The sequence below is a fragment of the Bubalus bubalis genome, chromosome 2, assembly GCF_019923935.1.
Source record: "Bubalus bubalis isolate 160015118507 breed Murrah chromosome 2, NDDB_SH_1, whole genome shotgun sequence".
Lineage (NCBI taxonomy): Eukaryota > Metazoa > Chordata > Mammalia > Artiodactyla > Bovidae > Bubalus > Bubalus bubalis.
In genome coordinates this window covers 171,277,972-171,299,631 of record NC_059158.1, presented here as the reverse complement: position 1 = coordinate 171,299,631, position 21,660 = coordinate 171,277,972, and the positions used below count along the sequence as shown (strand labels likewise).

Below are 21,660 nucleotides of genomic sequence, written 5' to 3'. Positions count from 1 at the left end.
GGCAGGAGGAGCAGGGGGCAACAGAGGATAAGATGGTTGGATGTCATCACCAACGCAATGAACATAAGTCTGAGCAGACTCCAGGAGATGGTGAAGGACAGGGAAGCCTGGTGTGCTGCAGTCCATGGGGTTGCAGAGTCAGACATGACTGAGCGACTGAGCAACAACAAAGGATGGTTTAGGGGATTCAAGATAAGCTTTCTAGTTGGAAAGTCACCCAATCTCTTCTAAGTATTCACTGAAAAATATCACCCATCCCTTAGATTGACTCTGGGAATAAATAAGCACAAAACAGTGGCCAAGAACCCCCCCAAGGTGATCTCATGGGAGCCACCGTGACCTATTGCATGGTCAGCACCTGAGGCTGAACTTCTGCAGGGCCCCAAGAACATTCTCCCGGGTGATGACATCCTTGTCTTCCTCCTTCAGCCTTTCCTCCAGCATCTGCAGCACCTTTGTGCTCTGGGCGAGGTAGCGGCGACCTGGTAATATGACCAGAGATGAACAAGTAAGAGAATTCATCTTGTGTTAAGTTTCTGCTCTGAAGCCACTTTCTATGAAAACTGTGTATATAATTTTGATATTTGGCAAAACTAATACAATTATGTAAAGTTTTAAAAATAAAATTAAATTAAAATAAATAAATAAATAAAAATAAAATAAAAAATAAAAAAATTTAAAAAAAAAGAAAAAGAAAACTGTGCATATAACACATGTAGAGTTTGGGATTCCTTGGTGGCTCAGTGGTAAAGAATCTGCCTGCCAATGCAGGAGATGCAGGTTTGATCCCTGTGTCAGAAAGATCCTCTGGAGAAGGAAATGGCAACCCACTCCAGTATTCTTGCCTGGGAAATCCCAGGGACAGGGGAGCCTGGCGGACTACAGTTAGTGGGGTTGCAAAGAGTCAGACACAACTTACTGACTAAACACAACAAGAATGCAGGTGGTTTTATGTTCTAGAAAACTTAGTAAAGCATATTTAATCTGCAAGTTGGTTTCATTCAACCAACTAATGAATAGAAAACCACTTTTTCTGTCATCTGAACATGATTCATCACTGTGTTCTTGTGGGGAGCACTGTCTTTTATTTACCCACGATCTTGAGCCCAAAAGTCAGATCACAAGGGGATGATGGATCTGTGTTTTATGAGCCCTTTAGTCTTTTTTTTTTCCATTGTTTAGAGAATACTTTATTAGTTTCTGTAATCAAACCCATGTAGATAAGACCTTACATATTTAATACAGTGTGTTACCCCTGTACAAATGGAAAAAATTATGTTTAACGTTTCTAGACCAATATGGCTGTTAATTTCTGTACAATGCCAACCCAACACGGTACAACTGGGATACTTTTTCCAAAGTTGACAGCACAGCTAAAGTTTCCAAAAATTCAAATTATATATATATATATGTATATATATATAGATTTATTTATTTATATAAAAAGACCAATAGCAGTATGTTATGCATCAATCCTTTAGTCTTAACATGAGAGGCAGCCAAGTAGTACTTTCTTGACATACCAATGGCCTGGAGAAGTTAGGAACCACACTTGGGACCCTATTATAAGCCTTGAATTGTCATTAGCCTATGGTAAACTTGTATCTTGATATAGATTACATTAATTTCAGACATAAATTTCAACAATATTATATCAATGGTCTCTGGCACATACTCTGGCTAATCATAAAATGTTTGCTAAATGGATGGAAGAACAAACAAATGAGAAAATTTTTGGAGTATCATATAGTCACAATCTAAAACTCCCTTTACTCATGTTAAAAAGAGCTCAAACAAATGAGAATTTATGGAAGATAATGGCATTTTGTAAAATCATTTTGAATTCTGTTATGGTGGCATTTTAGTTTTGGAATTTTCAAATCTTGATTTAAGAGGCTTAGTCTTTTACAAGAAATGGTACAGTGCTTATTGGAGTCACTTTAATTATTCCAACAACCTTATTTTGCCTTAAGTAGAAAATGGCAGAGAATGCATTACCCGCTATCTTGAGAGCAATCTAAAAAGTACTACGTTATGATACCAGAAAGCTTATAAAACAAAACTGGAGGCTGACAAAATAAACTCCGAAACCATGAAAATCTGCTCTGACAACAGCTAACTTTCACAAAAGACTTTAGAGGCATTAAACAGTAATACATTAAGGAAACACATGTCATTGCTAAGAAACTTGGGGGGGATGTCTCTTTTCCCAGGGAAAAACACAGCTGCAAGACCTAGCTCTTCTCCTTGAAGATATCAATGAAAAAGGAAAATGTTGCTGCCGTATCAGTAAACAAGGGCTGGAGCCATCAAGTCACCACAGTCACCCTGGACCACCGTCTCAGGGAGCCCTGAGGGGGCTCAGGATGGAGAAAAGCGGGACGCTGGCCCCAGACAGCTGAGGTGCACATCAAAGGAATGACTTCAGTGAGCCCAGACTCCTGCGTCTTCCCGTACATGTTTGTCTCTAAGTTGTGTCCAACTCTGCAGCCCCCAGGATTGTAGCCCTCCGGGCTTCTCTATCCTGGGATTTCCCAGGCAAGAATACTAGAGTGGGTTGTCATTTTCTTCTTCTGGGGATCTTTCTGACCCAGGGATCAAACCCACGTGTCCTGCATTGGCAGGCGAATTCTTTACTGCTGAGCCACCAGGAAAGAATTCCTGAAGAGATCTGGCTTTAACAGTCATCTTTTGAAGTTTCAACTACCAGGTCTTTGTTGGCAAAAGGCCTATATGTCCCGGCTCCTCCCTCATCTCTTCGGAGCAGTCTCTCAGAGCTATCTGACATGCCGTGTTCTGGCTTGTCCATTTTGTCAGCCAAATAAAACATAATCCTCAACTTTTTTTTTTTTTTCCAGTTGACAAGAAAAGCTGACATCTTACCTTCTGCTAGGGATGCGAAAGCGTTGATGAGCCTGGCCATGTACTGCCGTACCACCTCACTCTTGGATCGCAGCAGCTGAAGCACACTCCTCTGTGTGGGGTGGGGGGCGGACATCAAAACGTCAAACGAGGAAAAACAATGGAGGTAAACACAAGTGAGAGAGAAGCCTGTGTCTGCTCTGAGGGTCTGCTGTAGTCTCCCTCTGCGTGAATTTATTAGAGGTGATTCAGTTTTGATTTCCAACTGATCTTTTCTATGACTTGGCAAAAGGAAGTTGTTCAAGTCTTTTGGACTCTGTGGGAGAGGGCGAGGGTGGGATGATTTGCGAGAATGGTACTGTAACATGTATATTATCATATGTGAAACGAATCGCCAGTCCAGGTTCAATGCATGATACAGGATGCTCGGGGCTGGTGCACTGAGATGACCCAGAGGGATGGGATGGGGAGGGAGGTGGGAGAGGGGTTCAGGATGGGGAGCACATGTACACCCATGGCAGAGTCATGTCAATGTATGGCAAAACCATATTGTAAAGTAATTAGCTTCCAATTAAAATAAATAAATTTATATTAAATTAAAAAAAAAGTTGTTCAGGCCCAGAGTAGAAGAGTTAATTATTCAAAGCATTTACAATGATGACTGACTCCAAGGAGGCAATGCTGTTTGCTATTATTGTTGCTGATGTTTTTCCAGGTAGAATGAATGACCCAGCACACGTCTAATTTTGCTCCTCCAAAACCACCATAAAACCATCAGTAAATGGAGTTTTTAAGGAGACAGATATTTTCCAGGACAGAGAAGATAGCACCAGAAACCATGACAACACAATTTTGGGATCAGGAATGCAGGATGATAACACACTCAGCAGACCCAAGAATGCCAAACAGGCAATGAGGAAGGAATTACCCGGTTTACATCACTTAATTCTCAGAAGTCACCAGAACTGGAGGAAAATCAAGAAGGAATGAAAGCTATAGGATCAGTAGCTCAGTCCCACACGCTGCTCCTGCTCCGTGTCCTCCTGTGCACCCCACACCACACACCTGGGACGCTCTCTTTTGAGGGCCACACAGAAGGTCTCTGGATGGAGAACACCAGATGCAGGTGAGCAGAGCTTCCACACCAAAGCAGCAGAATAAATGCTCAACAGCCACTCCCTCCTCCTCTCCTAGCTGGCTCCCAGAACACTGGCAACCAAACCCTTACCTACCTACCTATGAACAGAGAAAACAAGAGAAGAAATCAACAAAATAACTCCAGAAAAGTTCCCAGAATTACAGCTGTCAGATTGAAAGGGCTCAAAAAGTGCTCCCCCAAAACGAATTAAATACATATCATGAAAGACATCAATGGGAAATTCATTAACACTGGTGAAAAGGAAAAGACTCAACATGCTTCTAGAAAGAAAAACAAAAACAGTTCACACACAAAGGGTCAGGAATTAGAAAGGCTTTGGACTTTTCAAGAGCAACAATGAAACCTAAAAGGCAGTGAAGCAATATCTTCAAAATTCTGAAGGATGATTATTTACAACCCAGAGCTCTACACAAAGAATAAAGGTATTTTCAGATATACACAGCCTCGAAAAATATACTCCTGCAATCTATCCTTTCTCTAGAAGCTATTAACTAAAGGCTGTGCTCTACCAAAAAGACAATTATAGAATGTTGGAAACAGAGATCCAGTTCAGGAAAGGGGTGAAAGGAATCAATGTATGTTTGGTGGAGAGAGATTTCCAGAAGGCAGCTTTGCCCCAGAGGTGGAGGGCCACCAGTGCAGGCTGAATGACTGACTCAGGAGAGTGGCATACTGAAGGCTGTCACCCCCAAGATGCCTACTGCCATTGTGCCATCTTTGTTGGTAAAAATTTTATTGAAATATAACACCCATTAGAATATCGCCCAGATCATGAGTATACAGCTTGACAGGTTTTCACAGAGTGGACATGTGGCTAACAGACAGTCACATCAAGAAACAGAACAACAACAACAACAAAGGAACGGATTATCCAAGCCCCAGACGCCCTCCGAGGGTCCTCATCTCAACCAAGGGCAACATCTCTCCTGGCTTCTTGTATCGTGGGTTAGTTCTGTTTTAAATTTTTTACTAAATAAAGCCATGCTGTATTTATTCTTTTATATCTGACTTTTCTCATTCAATATCATGTTTGTGAGACTCATCCATGTTGTATGCTGTATGCTCCCTCCCATGGCTCAATGCATGAAAGGGAAAGAAAGTGCTATTTGCTCAGTCATGTCCGACTCTTCGTGACCCCATGGACTGTAGCCCACCAGGCTCCTCTGTCCATTCCCTTCTCCAAGGAATCTTCCCCACCCAGGGATCGAACCCAGGCCTCCTGCATTGCAGGCAGATTCTTTACCATCTGAGCCACAAGGGAAGCCCAATGGCCCAATGGCTCAATATATCCCATCTTAAAAATATATCGCAGATGACTTATCCATTCTACTCCTGATGGACATTTGGTTATAGCCAATATTCTGGTTCTTATAAATACTGTTGCTATGAACATTCTTATACCTCTTACAGTTGAACATATGGCATACTTCTGTTGGGATTATACTTAGGCATGTTTCTGCTAGGGCACAGACTATGCAGTTGTAGTAAATACAGCCAGGGTTCCACAGTAGCTCACCATGTAACACATTTTCAAGCAGAGTGCAACATACCTGGACTGGTGAGCCCAGACTCATGTGCACTTGGACAGCCCTGCCCACATGCTGATGAAGTTTCAGCTCCCCTTCCACACCCTGCTGCGTGGACCAGCTGTGCAAAGTCTGTTCACCCCACAGAAGTGTGATCAACTCCTGAGAACTATGAGCAGACCAGGAGAGCTTAAAACCCAAATTAGAGCGCCTCACCATTCCCCTTGGCCATACATACTGCTGCCAGATAACCAGTACCTGGGCTACATTTCAGCCCTGTCAGATGCCCTATGCTTCCCCAGACTCTCTCCTGACTCTAACTACCAATGTCCCCAGAGCAACCAATAAGAGCCCAGGGGAGCTATGTCTAATTATAATCCAGCAATTTTGTTCATGTCACCTTCCCCTAGGTGCCTTCATCTAACCTGGAAATAGTACCCATTCCTTGCAGAGTAAGTTTGTACTTGATACTCAGCAAACCCCAAATCAAACACTGTATTATTCTGGGACATATGCAAATGAGGCTACTATAAAGAAAAACAAGGAACTGATTAAGACAAGAGTGAGGATGTGCACACCCATGTTCAAAGCAGCATTATTCACAACAGCGAAAAGGGAGAGGCAACTCAAGTATCTGCCGATACATAAACGGATAAACAAGCTGTGAGACAAATACTTATATCCCAACTTATTTTGGTGTCATGGTGACACGGCATCCATGTTTCCCAAGGAGTTTCCCCATTCTGCAGATTCTCTGACATCTTAAGATAACTCCAGCTCATTTCTTATTGAAAATTAAATAAATAAATAAAAAAGCCATACCAATAAAAAAAAATGACTTGAGGAAAATATGATATCTTCAGTGGCTATAAAGATTACAGCATTTTGACAAATATCATGTATCATAAAACCTAAGACACTTTTTATTAGAGGACGTATTTTTTTATGCACAACCAAGAAAGAAAACTGCACTGCCAATTAAACTGTAACAGGCCATCAGCTATTCTTATAGATGCTAGCGTGAGGCAGGGGGAACTGCATCTTAGATTCAATGAAATATCATAATTCAGAAAGAATCAGTATTGAATTCTGATTCAGTTCAATACAACTGGATTTGAGTGTATAAGTCAGGAGAGTATAATTCAGCTGCTTCAGTGCCTAATTCAGCTAGATTCAATGTCATTGCTGCTGCTGCTGCTGCTAAGTCGCTTCAGTCGTGTCCGACTCTGTGTGACTCCATAGACGGCAGTCCAACCAGGCTCCCCCGTCCCTGGGATTCTCCAGGCAAGAACACTGGAGTGGGTTGCCATTTTCTTCTCCAATGCAGGAAAGTGAAAAGTGAAAGTGAAGTCGCTCAGTCATGTCCGACTTTTAGCAACCCCATGGACTGCAGCCTACCAGGCTCCTCTGTCCATGGGATTTTCCAGGCAAGAGTAATGGAGTGGGGTGCCACTGCCTTCTCTGAATGTCATTGCAAATACCAACAGAAAAAGAGGTTAAAGAAAATAACTCTAGAATTTGAGACTATTTTTCATACTTAACACAACTCTTTCATGGGAGCAATAAGATTATGTACAAAGAAGAAACGCAAAACCCTTCAGGGTTGCCACTTGTGTACACAACACATCGCGTGTGACAAGCATCCTTGAGGGGCTGTTTCTTCAGGTTTCGAAGAGGTACAGATACTCCACTCCCTTAACAGTAGGGAGATGAAGGTTTTAGAGCATCCTAGATAAAGATGCAAGTGAAATAATGAGACACGGTATCCTCTCATGTAGGCCACAGCCAAGTTCTCGATGCTCCTCCCGTGTGGGAACAGGTGCTGAGAATGTGGAAGGGGCTGGGGTGGGGAGGAGAACCACCACTGTGGACCCCTCTGCTCTGGGTGCCGAGTCACGTCCATCCCACATGTGACCTCGCACAACCATCCCACAACCTCCCAAGGCAGGTGACTTGGTGGTGGGAAAGCTCCCTGAGGCGAGAAACTTGCTTAAGGGCGTTAGCCAGCTGTTGGTGGGGCAGAGATCTGAGACCAGTTCATGTCCTTTTAAACCCCATACTTCCCCCACTGCACCATTAGACCCATCTGGTCCAAAGCTCTATACACATAGTGTGGAAGACATGTGTAAAAGCCAGGCCCAGATGAAAACAACTGGAATCTGCTTCTTTACCTTGCCCATTCTAAGTCCTGCTGAGTTTTCAGACTCATGGTAAGCAGTGGCATGAGGGCAAGAGCAGAGACTTTGAGAAAAAAAAAGAAAAGAAAGAAAAATGGCAGAAAAGAGATGTAGAGTTGAATCAGGCAGTACTAGCTTATTTATTAGGACTCTGCATTATAAGTGAAAAGTGGGCCAAAGTCCAGGGTGGACAGCAGATCTCAGAAGCTAACAGAAGCCCCAGGCTGACATATGATCACTCTGCTGAAGACATGCATAGAAACGAAGGGCCTCCTCCTTCTAAGACCCTCCCCAGAAGGGCAGGCCCCGGCTGGGCGCTGGCCCGTCTCCCACCCACCTGGCTGTGGCTGTGGCAGTCCAACAGGTCGTTGCTGATGTAGGCCTGCAGGATGGTCTCCCTCTGCTCTCCGGGATGTGATGTGGTCAAGCGCTAGGATGAAGAAAAACAAGAGTAGCGAGGTCTAAGTGTGAATGTGGGGAAAAGGCATTTTCTCATCACAGGTGGCACCAGTAACCATGCCTTTCACCAAACCAAATGAGTAACACCCAGCTGGGCAGCTGGTCAACCAGCTGACATGTCAGTGAATGAAAAATTACAGCGAACCTTCTAATGGCTGATGTAGGAGTCACCTAACACACATACGCTCCTGAGCAAAGTGGAAAATGACGGGACTGCAAGGGACCAGATAAGGGAGGGCTCCCCAATGCATGGAGGGTTTTGTTTTTTTTTTCCCCCTGAAAGTGGCTCAATAGTTGGTCCTTGAAGGATGAGCAGACTCTCAGGCTCCAGGGGACGTGTGAGCATGGTGCGGGGCTGGGATGCGTGGTCCGGCTGAGGGAGGTGCCCGATGGGGAGGGCTGTGAGCGAGCACCAGGCCCACAGAGCACACTCATTCTACAGGGGCCTGCACAGCACCGCTGAGGATACTGTGTATGTGTGCATGTCTGTGTGGGGCACCCCTGGCACTGCCTTCCCTTCTCTTTACCAGCGCCCCTCTCCTTGGCGGGCTTCCTTGATAGTTCAGTTGGTAAAGAACCCTCCTGCAGTGCAGGAGATCCCAGTTCAATTCCTGGGTGGGAAAGATCCGCTGGAGAAGGAATTAGGCTACCCACTCCAGTATTCTTGGGCTTCCCTTGTGGCTCACCCGGTAAAGAATCCACCTGCAATGCAGGAGACCTGGGTTCGATCCCTGGGTTGGGAAGATCCCCTGGAGAAGGGAAAGGCTACCCACTCCAGTATTCTGGCCTGAACAATTCCATGGACTGTATAGTCCGTGGGGTCGCAAAGAGCTGGACATGACTGAGGGACTTTCACTTTCTCTCCTTGGCCGCAGCGGGTCCAGTCTCTCTGACACCTGCCTCTGGGGACCTGCACTGTTTGGTTCTGGGTAGTCTGCCACTCTGTCTTCTCACCCACATGCTGTTCATGGTCACACCTAGGGGCCGCCGCTCATCTGTTGAGTTCAGAGGCCTCTGCTGGGCTAGTGTGGTGGGGCTGAGGTAGGGTGCTGGAGGGGTCTCAGACAGAATCTTATAAGGATCTGTGTGTTTTTCCTGCTTGTTCTATGACAATGTCATTCAGTAAGCAAAGGAATACCAGGTATCACCATGAGGCTCACTAGCATAGACCAACAGCGAGAACACAGTGGATAATCCAAGAGCCCCGGGGAGGCTGGTAACCAGAGCAGTGGCAAACCTCCAGGCAGGTTACTCTTGTCGCCCCACCCACTCCAGTCAACTGGACAGAGCAGACATGCTAACTGGTTGCTGGACTCTTCCTGCTAGTCTGGATGCATACTCAGAGTGCTCCCCCAAAACACATTCCCGGAAGTGCTACCAGCCATGAGAGTGCACGTGAGGAGAGCTATTTTTATCCAGAGATGGGGAAATGACACAAAGGCATTTTGATGTCAAGACAGCCTTTTGATGTCAAGATCCCCCTGAAATGTGGGGATCCCTAAAGAGGTCTGACACTACTGCGGGTCAATCAGAGTAGACTGTTCAGTTAAGGAGTGAACTGGTGTTGGCTTGCACCAGTGGTTCTCAAAGTGTAGTCTGGGGAACCCTGGGGGTCCCCAGAGTCCCTTCAGAGGGATCTACAAGGTCACAATTATTTCTATAATAATACTAAGATATGTTTTGTCTTTTTAATGATCAGTTTCTCAGAGGCTAGATGAAGTGTGATACTGTGACAATGTAGAAGCAGAGATGAGAATTCAGCTGTCCTCCATCAAGCCAGACATTAAAGAAATGTATAAAAATGCAAAATAATGTCAGACTTCTAAATTTTTTAGTTTGGAAAAAAGTTACTTTTCATAAAAATGGTATTTATGTTATGTCCTCGGTTTATTAGTGTTTATTTATTTATTTTTATTCTTTGGTCATGCCGCACGCACGGCATATGAGCTCTTATTTCCCCAACCAGGAATCAAGCCTGCTCCCTCTGCAATGAAAGTGTGGTACCTTAACCACTGGACCGCCAGGGATGTCCTATTATTGTTCATTTTAAATGAATTAATAAATATACATTTTCTCAGTTTTAACTGCTAATATTATAAATTTTGGAAGAAAAAAATTCACACAAACAAAACCTCTTTGAGTTCCTCAGTAATTTTTGACCATGTCAAGAGGTTTGACACCAAAAGGCTTGGGAGTCAGTAATTTTTGACCCTGTCAAGACGTTTGAGACCAATAGACTTGGGAATCACTGCCTTAACTGTGATCAATCTGAAGACTGGGGACAAAAGCAGCCATTTATTTATTTACTTATTCATTTTTATTTGGCTGCACTGGGTCTTAGTTGCAGCATGTGGGATCTAGTTTCCTGACCAGGAATCAAACCCAGGCCCCCTGCATTGGGAGTGAAAAGTCTTAGCCACTGGACCACCAGGGAAGTTTCCATTTATTTTTTTAATGAAGCCTTTTTTTTTTTTTTTTCTTTTTTTGCCTGTCCCTTGGCAGAAGCAGTGCCCACTGCAGCGGAAGTGCGGAGTCCTAACCACTGGGACCCCCAGGGGATTCCCAGAAAAGCCGCTATTTAGGCTTTATTTTCCTTAAAGACTTAGTAAGTTTCCTCTCTTGATGTGGCTACACGGGAATACCTAAATCCAGAGGTCTCTGAGGGGGCCAGTATGAGAGGGACCCCGAGCTCTAACATGCTGACGCCACCATCTGCGGGTCTGGCTCACAACCAGGGAAGGCCCAGAGGACAGGGCGACTTCAGGGCCTGGAAACTGCACGTATCAGATTGTCAAGTGAGGGTAATGGTAGCTGTGATGTCAATATAAGGGTTTGTGTTTTTTTTTTAGAGACCACAGTGATCATCAGAAGCTGGTTTTTTAATTTTGGCTCTTGGTATCAGCAGGCAGCAGGAAGAAAGGTTTTGAGAAGATGGGTTGAAAGATACAAGCAAGGGAGCCAGTCAAGAAAACCAGCGTGGTCTTTTTTTTTTTCCCACTTCAAGAAAAAGGTACGTACCCAGCGTAGAGCCTGCAACAAGAAGGCTTTCAAGCGGTCACTCCCCAAAATCAAATCCTTCTTCAGTTTCTCATAATCCAAAGAGGGCAGTAATGGGACATCCTTCAATTTCCTGCTCAGCAACACAAGTTCAAAGAGAAAGAAAAGGGCACAAGGGCACATTCATTATACCTCCTGAGTATCATGACGTCCCATCTCAAGTGGCTCTGACAGACTGGACGGGCAGGGGTCCACTTGCTCTCTCTGTGTTCCTGGCATCAACTCCAGGCCTCCACTGGGAGGGCTGGGTTCCAGGCCCCCATCCCAGCTTCAACGGGCTCAGCTCTGCCTCTCGTTTATGTACCAAGATCTATATAAATTTTCCTAGAACAAGGAGTCTGCCTAATGGCTATGGAAACCACTGCATGCACAATAGACCAGGGCTCCACACCATGGGGATGAAATAGCCTTGGAGACCTCATAACTTCCCATTGAAGTTCTAAGATTCTGAGCAAAATCCAAAGTCTTATTAGTGTCAGCAGGCCCCTAGGGTCCTCCCTAAAAACCTGTCCCCCTCAAGCCTGAGGGACAGGCTTGGGGGGATGCGAAGGATAGTGAAGTGAAAGTTGCTCAGTTGTGTCCAACTCTTTGTGACCCCATGGACTGTAGTCCATGGAATTCTCCAGGCCAGAATACTGGAGTGGGTAGCTTTTCCCTTCTCCAGGGGATCTTCCTAATCCAGGGATCAAACCCAGGTCTCCCGTATTGCAGGCAGATTCTTTATCAGCTAAGTCACAGGGAAGCCCGAAGGACAGACCAGGGGTCAGAAAACAACCCTGAAGATGAGGAGCACCTCATTGACCCTCCAGGAGGTAGGAGGATGTGGCCAAGAAGCGGCAATGGGGACATGCGGGTGAAGCGGGTAGTAAGTAGGACAATTTGCAAACCCTCCTCGAGAGGACCTGAGTCAGACCTCAGGCTAAGGCAGGTTTCAAATCAGACAGCTCTCTGTTCAGAGATCTATAAGGTGTGAACGACCCGACAGCTGCATTTGGTTTACCAGAAATGGAAGGAACCATCTTAGATGCCTTGTCTTTAAAACAAGCAACCTCACATTTTGTTTCGTTGAACAGAAGGAGATTGGAGTGTACAGAAAAATTGAAAACTGAATGATGTCTGGACTGTCTCAACGTTAATTTCCTCATTTGAATGTTTTACTACAGCCAGATGAGATGTCACCACTGGGGGACTCAACTTCAGGTGCATCTGTAATTATTTCAAAACAAAAAGACTAAAAACTAAACAAAATATGAGTCTTCTAGTACTGTGCAGAGAATATTAATATTCAATGAGGATTCATTGAGAACTGAGTAAAAAGACTAAAGATGTAGGGTTTCATTTGTTTTTAAGGGTGGAGTAAAAACTGGGTTAATATTTCTGGGAGGTAGGATTGGGGGTTCTTTAAATTTTCTTCTTCATATGTTTCTGTGGAGTCAAAATTTCTATAATGAGCATGTATTACTTACATTATAGAAAAAATTTACACGCTAGGTTCTTTTTTGGCCACACCACGTGGCTTGCAGGATCTTAGTTCCCCGACCATGTTGGAACTCATACCCTTGGCCGTAAAGTGCAGAGTCCCAATTGCTGGACTGCCAGGGAATTCCCTTAATGTTAGTTTTTAAAAGACAAAATGAGATCCTCTTACAGTGCCCGGAAGAAAAAGCTAGAAGAGAGGCATCGAATGGGGTCTCAGTTAACATCTTCAATTTAAAACAAGCAAATGGTAAGCCTCTATACATGGCACATTGATTATTTCAATTTTTTTTTTTCCCAGAGGCAGATACTATTATGAATTTAAAAAGTAATACAAATATTTTAAAAATTGCAATTATAAATAGCTGGCCAGTGTTCTTCAAAAGTGTCGAGGCCACAAAAGACCAAGACTAAAGAAGGATTTCGAAGTAAAGGAAACTAAGACGTGACAAGACTGAATCTCAGTGATCCTGGACTGAATCTCAGTCCACAGAAAGGACACGATGGAACAACCGGTAAAGTGTGAGTCAGGCCTGCGGGTCAGCTGACAGTGCTGCGGCAGCATTAATCTTCTCATTTTGATAACTACACTGGGCTGGTGTAAAACAGTAGCACTGGGAATCTGGGTGAAGGATATATGGGAATTCTCTGTTTTGCAACTCTGAAATTATTTCAAAAGTAAAAAAAAAAAAAATTTTAAATTCAAACAGGCTTTTTCTAGACAAAAAAAGTTCCATTTTAAAAACCAAGTTTGATGACGTTCCATAGCTGGGGAGCTTCTACTGGAAGGAGGAAAAACTGTCCTATTTGGGCCATATTTACTTGCCAATAATGGACTGATGCTGATGCGAAAGCTCCAACACTTTGGCCAACTGATGCGAAGAGCCAACTGGGAAAGACTGAGGGTAGGAGGAGAGGGGGCGACACAGGATGAGATAGTTGGATGCCATCACTGCCTTGATGGACATGCGTTTGAGTGAGCTCTGGGAGATAGTGAAGGACAGGGAAGCCTTGCATGGTGCAAAGAGTTGGATATGACTTAAGAGACTGAACAACAACAGCAATATTACCAACTAAGTTGCTCAACAACCTGGCATTTCTGTGGTCCAGCCAATCTCCCACAGTCCATGAGGAAACTGAGGTATAGAGAGGTATAAAAGTGGTCCAAGGTCACAGAGTCTGTGGCCAAAGGGGTTTAATCCTGACAGTCTGTGCTCATAAGCACCACATTCCAGAGCCACCAACCAAAGTGAAGCAAGTGCAGGGTCCATGTGGGGCTCGGGCAGGATGGAAGGAGGAGGAACGCTGTATGAACCGCCCATGTCTGTGTAATCGCGCAGCACCCAGCCCACCGCATCCCCCACTTCTCGCCACCCAAGGCTGGCTCAGGGAGTCACCAGAACCCACCCTAGTCCTCATGTCCACGCCAAAGGTTCTCGACTTCCTTGCTACTGCAATGCACATGCCTGATGAAGCCCCCCCTCCCCTGCCCCTTGGGGGACAGCCTAAGTGACCTGGGCAGGAGTGCTCCGGCACAACACAGACCCATCCTGGGGCCCTGGTCAGGGTGTGAATCAGCAGAGAACGTGAAATGTAAACATTGCAACACTCCGCTGACTGACTGCCTTATGACAGGAAATTAAATTGATTTCTATAAAACATTATAGGAAAAAGTCAATGATTTTTTTTCCATTTGATGCTATCTCTCCAACATAAATAGAAATAACTTTAAAAGATATTTTTATAAGTATTTTTTGGGACTTAAAAAAAAAACCTTTATTCCAAACATATTTCATAAGTATTACTTATAATTACTGGTATTTCCTTTAATACCTACATGGAGCTCCAGCTAAGTAAAGGAATTCTCTAAATTAGGCAGTTAAAATGAGAATTGATTAAAAGCACTTGGAATTCCATTTTTACCCATAGCCATTCCCCTTAATAACAATTCCTCAGAGCAGTTACTTACACGGGTGCCAAGGAGGCTCTTAACATGGTTGAAGCCTGCGGGGGAAGGGGCAGAAGGAAACAGATTTTGTGTTAAAACACTGACAGCAATGTGCTAACGCCCAATCACTGTGGTGGCACAAAAACAACAGATTTGCAAAGTTTTTCATCCACCAGATTCTCCAACCATAATCAGATTCAATTTAAAAATTAGCCCAAGTTCAAGTTCTGTGACACCTTACTGATGAATTTCCCAACCTACCCACCCTTGACTTGTTGCTAAACTCCACTCCAAAGAGCACTCTATAAAAGCGCGGGTGGGTTCACCCTGACCAAACTCTTGGAGGAACTTAAAACTGCCTGGTCAAAGACATCATAAAGAATAAAAGCAATGAAAATCAGTTTATTATCCTGGTTTTATTAAGATTTTATCTTTGAATATGAAAATAACACATGCACTTTGCACCGAGTCAAACACTATAGAAATGTTTATAGAAAAAATTCACAAGCCCCCTCCCATACCACTCCCTAAAGGGGATTTAAAGATTCTGTCTATAGGCCAAATCACAGCCTACTTTATGGGCATGTCCCATTTATTGTCTTCTTGCTTTCTTTTTGCCATATTAAGCATGCACTACAATAGAGAAACAACCAAGTGCTGTGAATGGCACTCAAACCAACCATAAAGGACATTTGAGAAAAGAAGGGACATGTGAAAATCTCATTGGTATTACATGATACTAAGGACTTAGTGTTAATTATATTTCGCACTGTGGTTATGTTTTGTTTTTTAAAGCCCTTATCTGTTTGAGATGTACACTGAATTATTTATACGTAAAGTAATAGTCAAAGCTATGGTTTTTCCAGTGGTCACGTATGGATGTGAGAGTTGGACTATAAAGAAAGCTGAGTGCCGAAGAATTGATGCTTTTGAACTGTGGTGTTGGAGAAGACTCTTGAGAGTCCCTTGGACTGAAGGAGATCCAACCAGTCCATCCTAAAGGAAATCAGTCCTGAATATACATTGGAAGGACTGATGATGAAGCTGAAACTCCAATACTTTGGCCACCTGATGCGAAGAGCTGACTCATTGGAAAAGACCCTGATGCTGGGAAAGATTGAAGGCAGGAGAAGGGACGACAGAGGATAAGATGGTTGGATGGCATCACTGACTCTATGGACATGGGTTTGAGTAAACTCCAGGAGTTGGTGATGTACGGGGAGGCCTGGCCTTGCTGCCGTCCATGGGGTAGCAAAGAGTCAGACACGACTGAGTAACTGAACTGAGAGTGATAGAATGTTTGGAATTTGTCGAAGAGAACTCTAGGAGGGAAAAGCTAAGTAGAGCAGAAGACAGGAAGCCTCAGCTGTCTGGGGGGCCTTTCCAGAAGGGGCAGGCGTTGGTACTCTGCTTCCTCTATGTTACCACAACCCTCTAACAGAGCCTTATCCATGCTGATCATATTCAATGGTGGTTATTTTGCAGCCACTTCTGTGTCCTTTCCACAAAGGCTGGAGATATAGCACCCTCGTGTCCCTAACACGAAGCACAGTGCCTGGACCACAGAGACACTCAGTCAACATTTGCTGATTGAATGAATCAAGACTGAGTTCCTAAAGGGGCACTTGAGGGAATTTTCTGGTGGTCCAGTGGTTAGGACTCCGTGTTCTCATTGCCAAAGGCCCAGGTTCAGTCCCTAAGATCTAAGATCCCTAAACCACATGGCCAAAAAAGTTTTTTGTTTTATTTTAAATATTCAAAATTGGGCACTCTAGGGCTTCCTCGGTGGCTCCGTGGTAAAGAATCTGCCTGCCAATGCAGGACACACAGGTTTGATCCCTGGTCTGGGAAGATGCCACATGCCTAAGAGCTGCTGAGCCTGTATACCACAACCACTGAAGCCTATGCTCTGCAACGAGAAGCCCACACCCCTCAACTAGAGAGCAGTCCCCGCTCGCCACACTAGAGAAAAGCCCAAACAGCAACAAAGACCCAGGACAGCCAAAAATAAATAAATAAAATTATTAAAAAAAATAGAATTCATGTCAGAATGCTTGACAAATGTAACAAACACCTGTAATAAATCAGCCCTGTTGTCAACTGTTTCCCTTCAAAGTATTTACAGACCTCCCGATTCTCACCTTGAAGACAGAAAGCCCTGCTTTTAAATGGCTCATGACCAAGTACGTTTTGCATTTTTTTAACTCTTTAACTTTTTTTTTTCCCTTGGCCACAATGCATGGTTTGTGGAATTTTAGTTGCCTGACTAGGACTGAACCTGGGCCCTTGGCACTTGGCACTGAGAAAGCGGCACCCTAACCACTGAGCAACCAGGGAATTTCCTTTTCTTTTTTATTTTTAAACCTTTGACTTTTTTTTTTTTTTTAATCAAAGAAACTACCTGTTATTCCTGTTACTGGCTTAAGTAGCAAGGAATTCAGAAAATAAGTTGGAAACATCATCTAAATTACTCATCTAACACACTAAGAGGATCAAGGAGCCAGGAATGAGTCAGTTAAGGACACAGCCATAGTAAAATATTAGCATAATATATGCACAAAATAAAAATATTTTAAAATTAGTGATATTGGCTAATTCATATTTTCACAAATAAAATTCACTTACATACACCCCCTTTTTTCATAGCCAAGAAAACCTTTTCTATCTTTCAAAAATTGATTATTTCCTCTTTTGCTAAATTCTACAACATTCTATTTGTCCTAGGAAGAAATTAATTGAAAAGTAGTAATAACTGACCCTTTCATGAGAAAAGCCAGTATGTCAAATAGTATCAAGACTTTATTATCCGTGCGTGGGTGCTAAGTCACTTCAGTTGTCTTGGACTCTTTGTGACCCCCTGGACTGTAGGCTGCAGACTCCTCTGTCCATGGGATTCTCCAGGCAGGAATACTGGAGTGGGTTGCCATGCCCTCCTCCATGGGATCTTCCCAACCCAAGGACCGAACCCATGTCTCCCGAGTCTCTTGCACTGGCAGGCAGGTTCTTTACCACTAGCACCACCTGGGAAGCCCCTTTATTATCCAATCAAGTAAAAGAAAACAACAACACCCCCCACCCCAAAAAAAAAACCCAAACTGGTGATGAGCTGTAGGAAGAATGGCTGAGCACGCCCTTAATGAGAGAGGAGAGGTTAAGGTATTTCGTTAAGTCCCTATTGACTGCTCACCCAATAGGCCTCTGCAGATAGCATATTCAAAAGCAGAGACATTACTTTGCCAACAAAGGTTCGTCTAGTCAAGGCTATGGTTTTTCCTGTGGTCATGTATGGATGTGAGAGTTGGACTGTGAAGAAGGCTGAGCGCCGAAGAATTGATGCTTTTGAACTGTGGTGTTGGAGAAGACTCTTGTGAGTCCCTTGGACTGCAAGGAGATCCAACCTGTCCATTCTGAAGGAGATCAGCCCTGGGATTTCTTTGGAGGGAATGATGCTAAAGCTGAAACTCCAGTACTTTGGCCACCTCATGCGAAGAGTTGACTCATTGGAAAAGACTGATGCTGGGAGGGATTGGGGGCAGGAGGAAAAGGGGACGACAGAGGATGAGATGGCTGGATGGCATCACTGACTCGATGGACGTGAGTCTGAGTGAACTCCGGGAGATGGTGATGGACAGGGAGGCCTGGCGTGCTGTGATTCATGGGGTCGCAAAGAGTCGGACACGACTGAGCGACTGAACTGAACTGAACTGAACTGAACTGAGGCACTGCTGATACTGGTGAGCAAGACAAAGGCCCTCTTCTCAGACAGCTTGCAATTCAGTGGGGAGAATCAGTGATCAAATAACTCTCCACACCAAATCTGCAAGATGGGGACAATATCATACCAGTGGGTGCAGATGCCAAGGAGAGCACGTGGAAGTCAGCCTTACTTCCCTCCCTTTTCTGCCCGTCCACCCTGAGCTCCCTGCACTGACAGGGGTGCTGGAGCTGAGAGGCACTGAGCCGAAATTATGCACTGGGATGTTGACCTTTAACATTGACACCCTGGTAGAAGCTTGCCCACAGAATGGAGAGCTCACTGCAGGTGACAACGACCACTTCCTTCCCTGATGTGGAGGCATTAGTAAGAATACTCAAACACCTCGGGTGGGTGGGTGGGTCCTGCTCTGACCTCTCGACCAGCCTTTACACTGGATGGGATTTCTAAAGGTCACCGCCACCAGCTTCGGGTGCTGCTCTGCGGACAGGTGGGGTGGACACAGATCCAGTGGTCTGGCCAAGGAAGGAAAGCCCCAGGGAGAGCAAGCTGGGAGAGAAAGGGCCCAAGTCCATCATCAGTTGGAATCATCCCCCTCTCAAGCAAACACTGGATTCTGAGTCTGGACGATGGGCCCAGACAGCATCCCCTCACTAAGGGTCCCAACTGCAGGCCACATGGGCGGTGTGTGATGTCCAGTACATTATGCTGGGTGGTCAGGGCGAGGACCCCAAGGACTGGGGCACCGGAAAGAGACCAGCGTACTAGCCCACAGTGGATGTTGGGCGCGGGCAGGCCGTGCTTTCCCAGCTGGGGAAGCACAGTGTGAAGGTGCGGCAACCCTTTCCGGGCCCAGGCAGAGACGGTAACAATGAACGTAGGAACCTGTTGCTGAACCTGTCATTAGTCTCTGAGCACCTCTCCCGTGCCAGGATAAGGGCAGGGCTCGCCAGAACGCTTGGGCGTGGGAGAGATAAATCGATACCAGGGCTGAGAGTGACAGGTCAGAGCTACGCCTCCATCACTTCTCAGCCTGCAGGCCAGGGACCTGAGCCTGGCCCTAGGGGTAGAGGGGCCAAATGAGCCTGAGACAGCTCTTGGTGACAGTGGCAGGATGAGGAGCTTTGGTAATGACCCGTGACATCAGGAAGTGTGTTTAGAGAAACTGGTATGAGGTGTGACGTGACGCAAGTATCCCTCTGTCATGGGGACTGGAGAGTCACTGGGTTGGACGGGGTAAGCAGTCCCTCACCGTGGGCCTTCTCCAGATGCCGGTGTGCGGCTGTGAACCTCAGGACAAAGTGTGTCTCAAACTTGCGACATCAACGCTCTGTCTGGGGATAGGGCCAACCTGTGGGGCTGGCTTCTGGGCACACATCTCGGAAACTGCTGTTCCAGAGGACGCAGTCAGGGGAGGGTCAGGAAGAAAGAGCCACAAGGGCACCAGGGACAGGAAGGCCCTGTTTGGGGCCCGAAACCTCCTCGGACCAGGCTGGTCCGCAGAGGACCAGCCTTGCTTCCCAGGCTCTGCTCACACAGGACTAATGCTGATGCAGCGGCCGCCTGTGCAGTGCAGACAAAGGCAGGACCCTTGTCAAGAGACCTCACGGGGCATGATCGCCAGGAGACGTTAAATAACCACAGAGGGACACTTGAGGGACTGTGTGTTGGCCAGCGGGCAGAGAGGCCATGGGAGCCGGAGACCCAGGGGGCATCCCCACCACCTGGGGAAGGGTGGCTGCTATGGCCAACCCTCTAACAGGAGGTGCACAAAGGAGGGGAGCGTTGCCATGGAGCATGGGGCGAATGACATGTGGAAACAGAGCTAAGTGTGTGTGTGGTGTGGGTGTGCCCGAGTGTCCGAATGTGCCAGTGAGTTTTCCAGGAGCCTCTCAGGCAGGGTTCTCTCTGGCTCCCCAGGTCGCTGAGGGCACTGCCGTTGGCCCTATCCTTCCACCCCATAGCCTGGAGGTGTCTGAGCGCCTGGGGCCAGGGGAGGGCATGCTGGGGCTCCTCGGGGTTTCTGTGACCAGAGTCGGGCCTGGATAGATGGACAGGCATCACGTCATGGAGGGCTGAGGACTCACACGGAGCACTTTGGACTACAAGCAGTGACAAGTATTACGCAAGGTAGAGTGACAAGGTCAGGTTCCTGTACATACCTAAATCCTTCCTGAAACCTTTGGGCTAAGTAAATAGGACACAGCCAGGAGCTTCCCTGGCCCAGTCCAGTGGTTAAGACTCTGTGGTATCTTATGCAGGGGGTGCAGATTCAATCCCTGGTCAGGGAACTAGATCCCATTTGTGGCCAAAAAAAAAAAAAAAAAAAAAAGACACAACCAAAAAGGTCACTCCAGCTCCCGTGAGAAGGAGCCATCAGAGATTTAAGGGCTTTGAGACTGAGACCAGGCAGAAAATGTTGCTTTAATCAGGACTTTCTGAGGGAGACCCTGAACAGACACAAAGCCAGGAGGCAGGGCAGGGGGAGCCACAGCTCCCCCTACTGGAAGCTTCAAGAAGTGCTCCCCTTCGTGGAACAGCATCACAGCAAGGCTTCCTGAACAACTGCACGAGGCCCCATCCCCAAAGGGTCACTGTCACGGCCACCACCCCAGCCCTCTGCAGGTTGTTACTGCTAACAAAGATGGGCGATATCGGAAGTAGATGCCTCCAAAGAGTCACATGTCCTGAGCTTTTAGTATATTTAATGCTATCAGATCTGGAAGTATTATAACTTACATTTCTTTTTTTTAAATTTTATTTATTTGGCTGCACTGGGTCTCAGATGAAGCATGCAAACTCTTAGTTGCATGCATGGGAACTCTTACTTGTGGCATGTGAGATCTAGTTCTCTGAACATGGGTTGGACCCAGGCCCCCTGCATTGGGAGTGCAGAATCTTAGCTACTGGACCACCAGGGAAGTTCTTATACTTCCAGTGGGGCCTACTGGGAGTTGTACGAGAAAGGGAGGGTTAATTTCTAAATAAGACATTTTCTCCAATAAGGATGGATTTAAATGGAAACTTTCCCACCTGAAGAATCACAAACCCAGAGGTGCCACTGGGTGGGCTTTGGGACTTACTCAGGGGGCTGTGCTCAGGTGTCCACCTTGAGAGTGTCTCTGCATTCCTGCTTACCCACTGCAAACAGGTGGCTAAGAGGAGAAAGGTATTCCACGGCATTTTTAAATGCTGTTTGCAGCACACAAAGACAGATGTTGCACCGTTAGAAATGGCAAAAAACTGATAATGTCTACTAGAGGAATGCTTAAATGAACCAT

At 45.6% G+C, this 21,660-nt stretch overlaps 1 protein-coding gene across 10 annotated transcripts in view; it reads right to left on the bottom strand.

The window, feature by feature from the left end:
- Positions 1-21,660, bottom strand: part of ARMC9 (armadillo repeat containing 9) — a 181,017-nt gene that overhangs the window by 115,971 nt on the left and 43,386 nt on the right. For all 10 annotated transcript variants that reach the window (XM_044937950.2, XM_025278457.3, XM_025278454.3 and 7 more), the window contains exons 10-14: positions 14,686-14,720; positions 11,202-11,313; positions 8,062-8,154; positions 2,884-2,974; positions 359-482 (exon numbers count right to left, since the gene is read on the bottom strand). In XM_044937950.2, the coding sequence (XP_044793885.2) occupies positions 359-482; positions 2,884-2,974; positions 8,062-8,154; positions 11,202-11,313; positions 14,686-14,720 (455 nt within the window). The remainder of the gene's footprint in view (positions 1-358; positions 483-2,883; positions 2,975-8,061; positions 8,155-11,201; positions 11,314-14,685; positions 14,721-21,660) is intronic.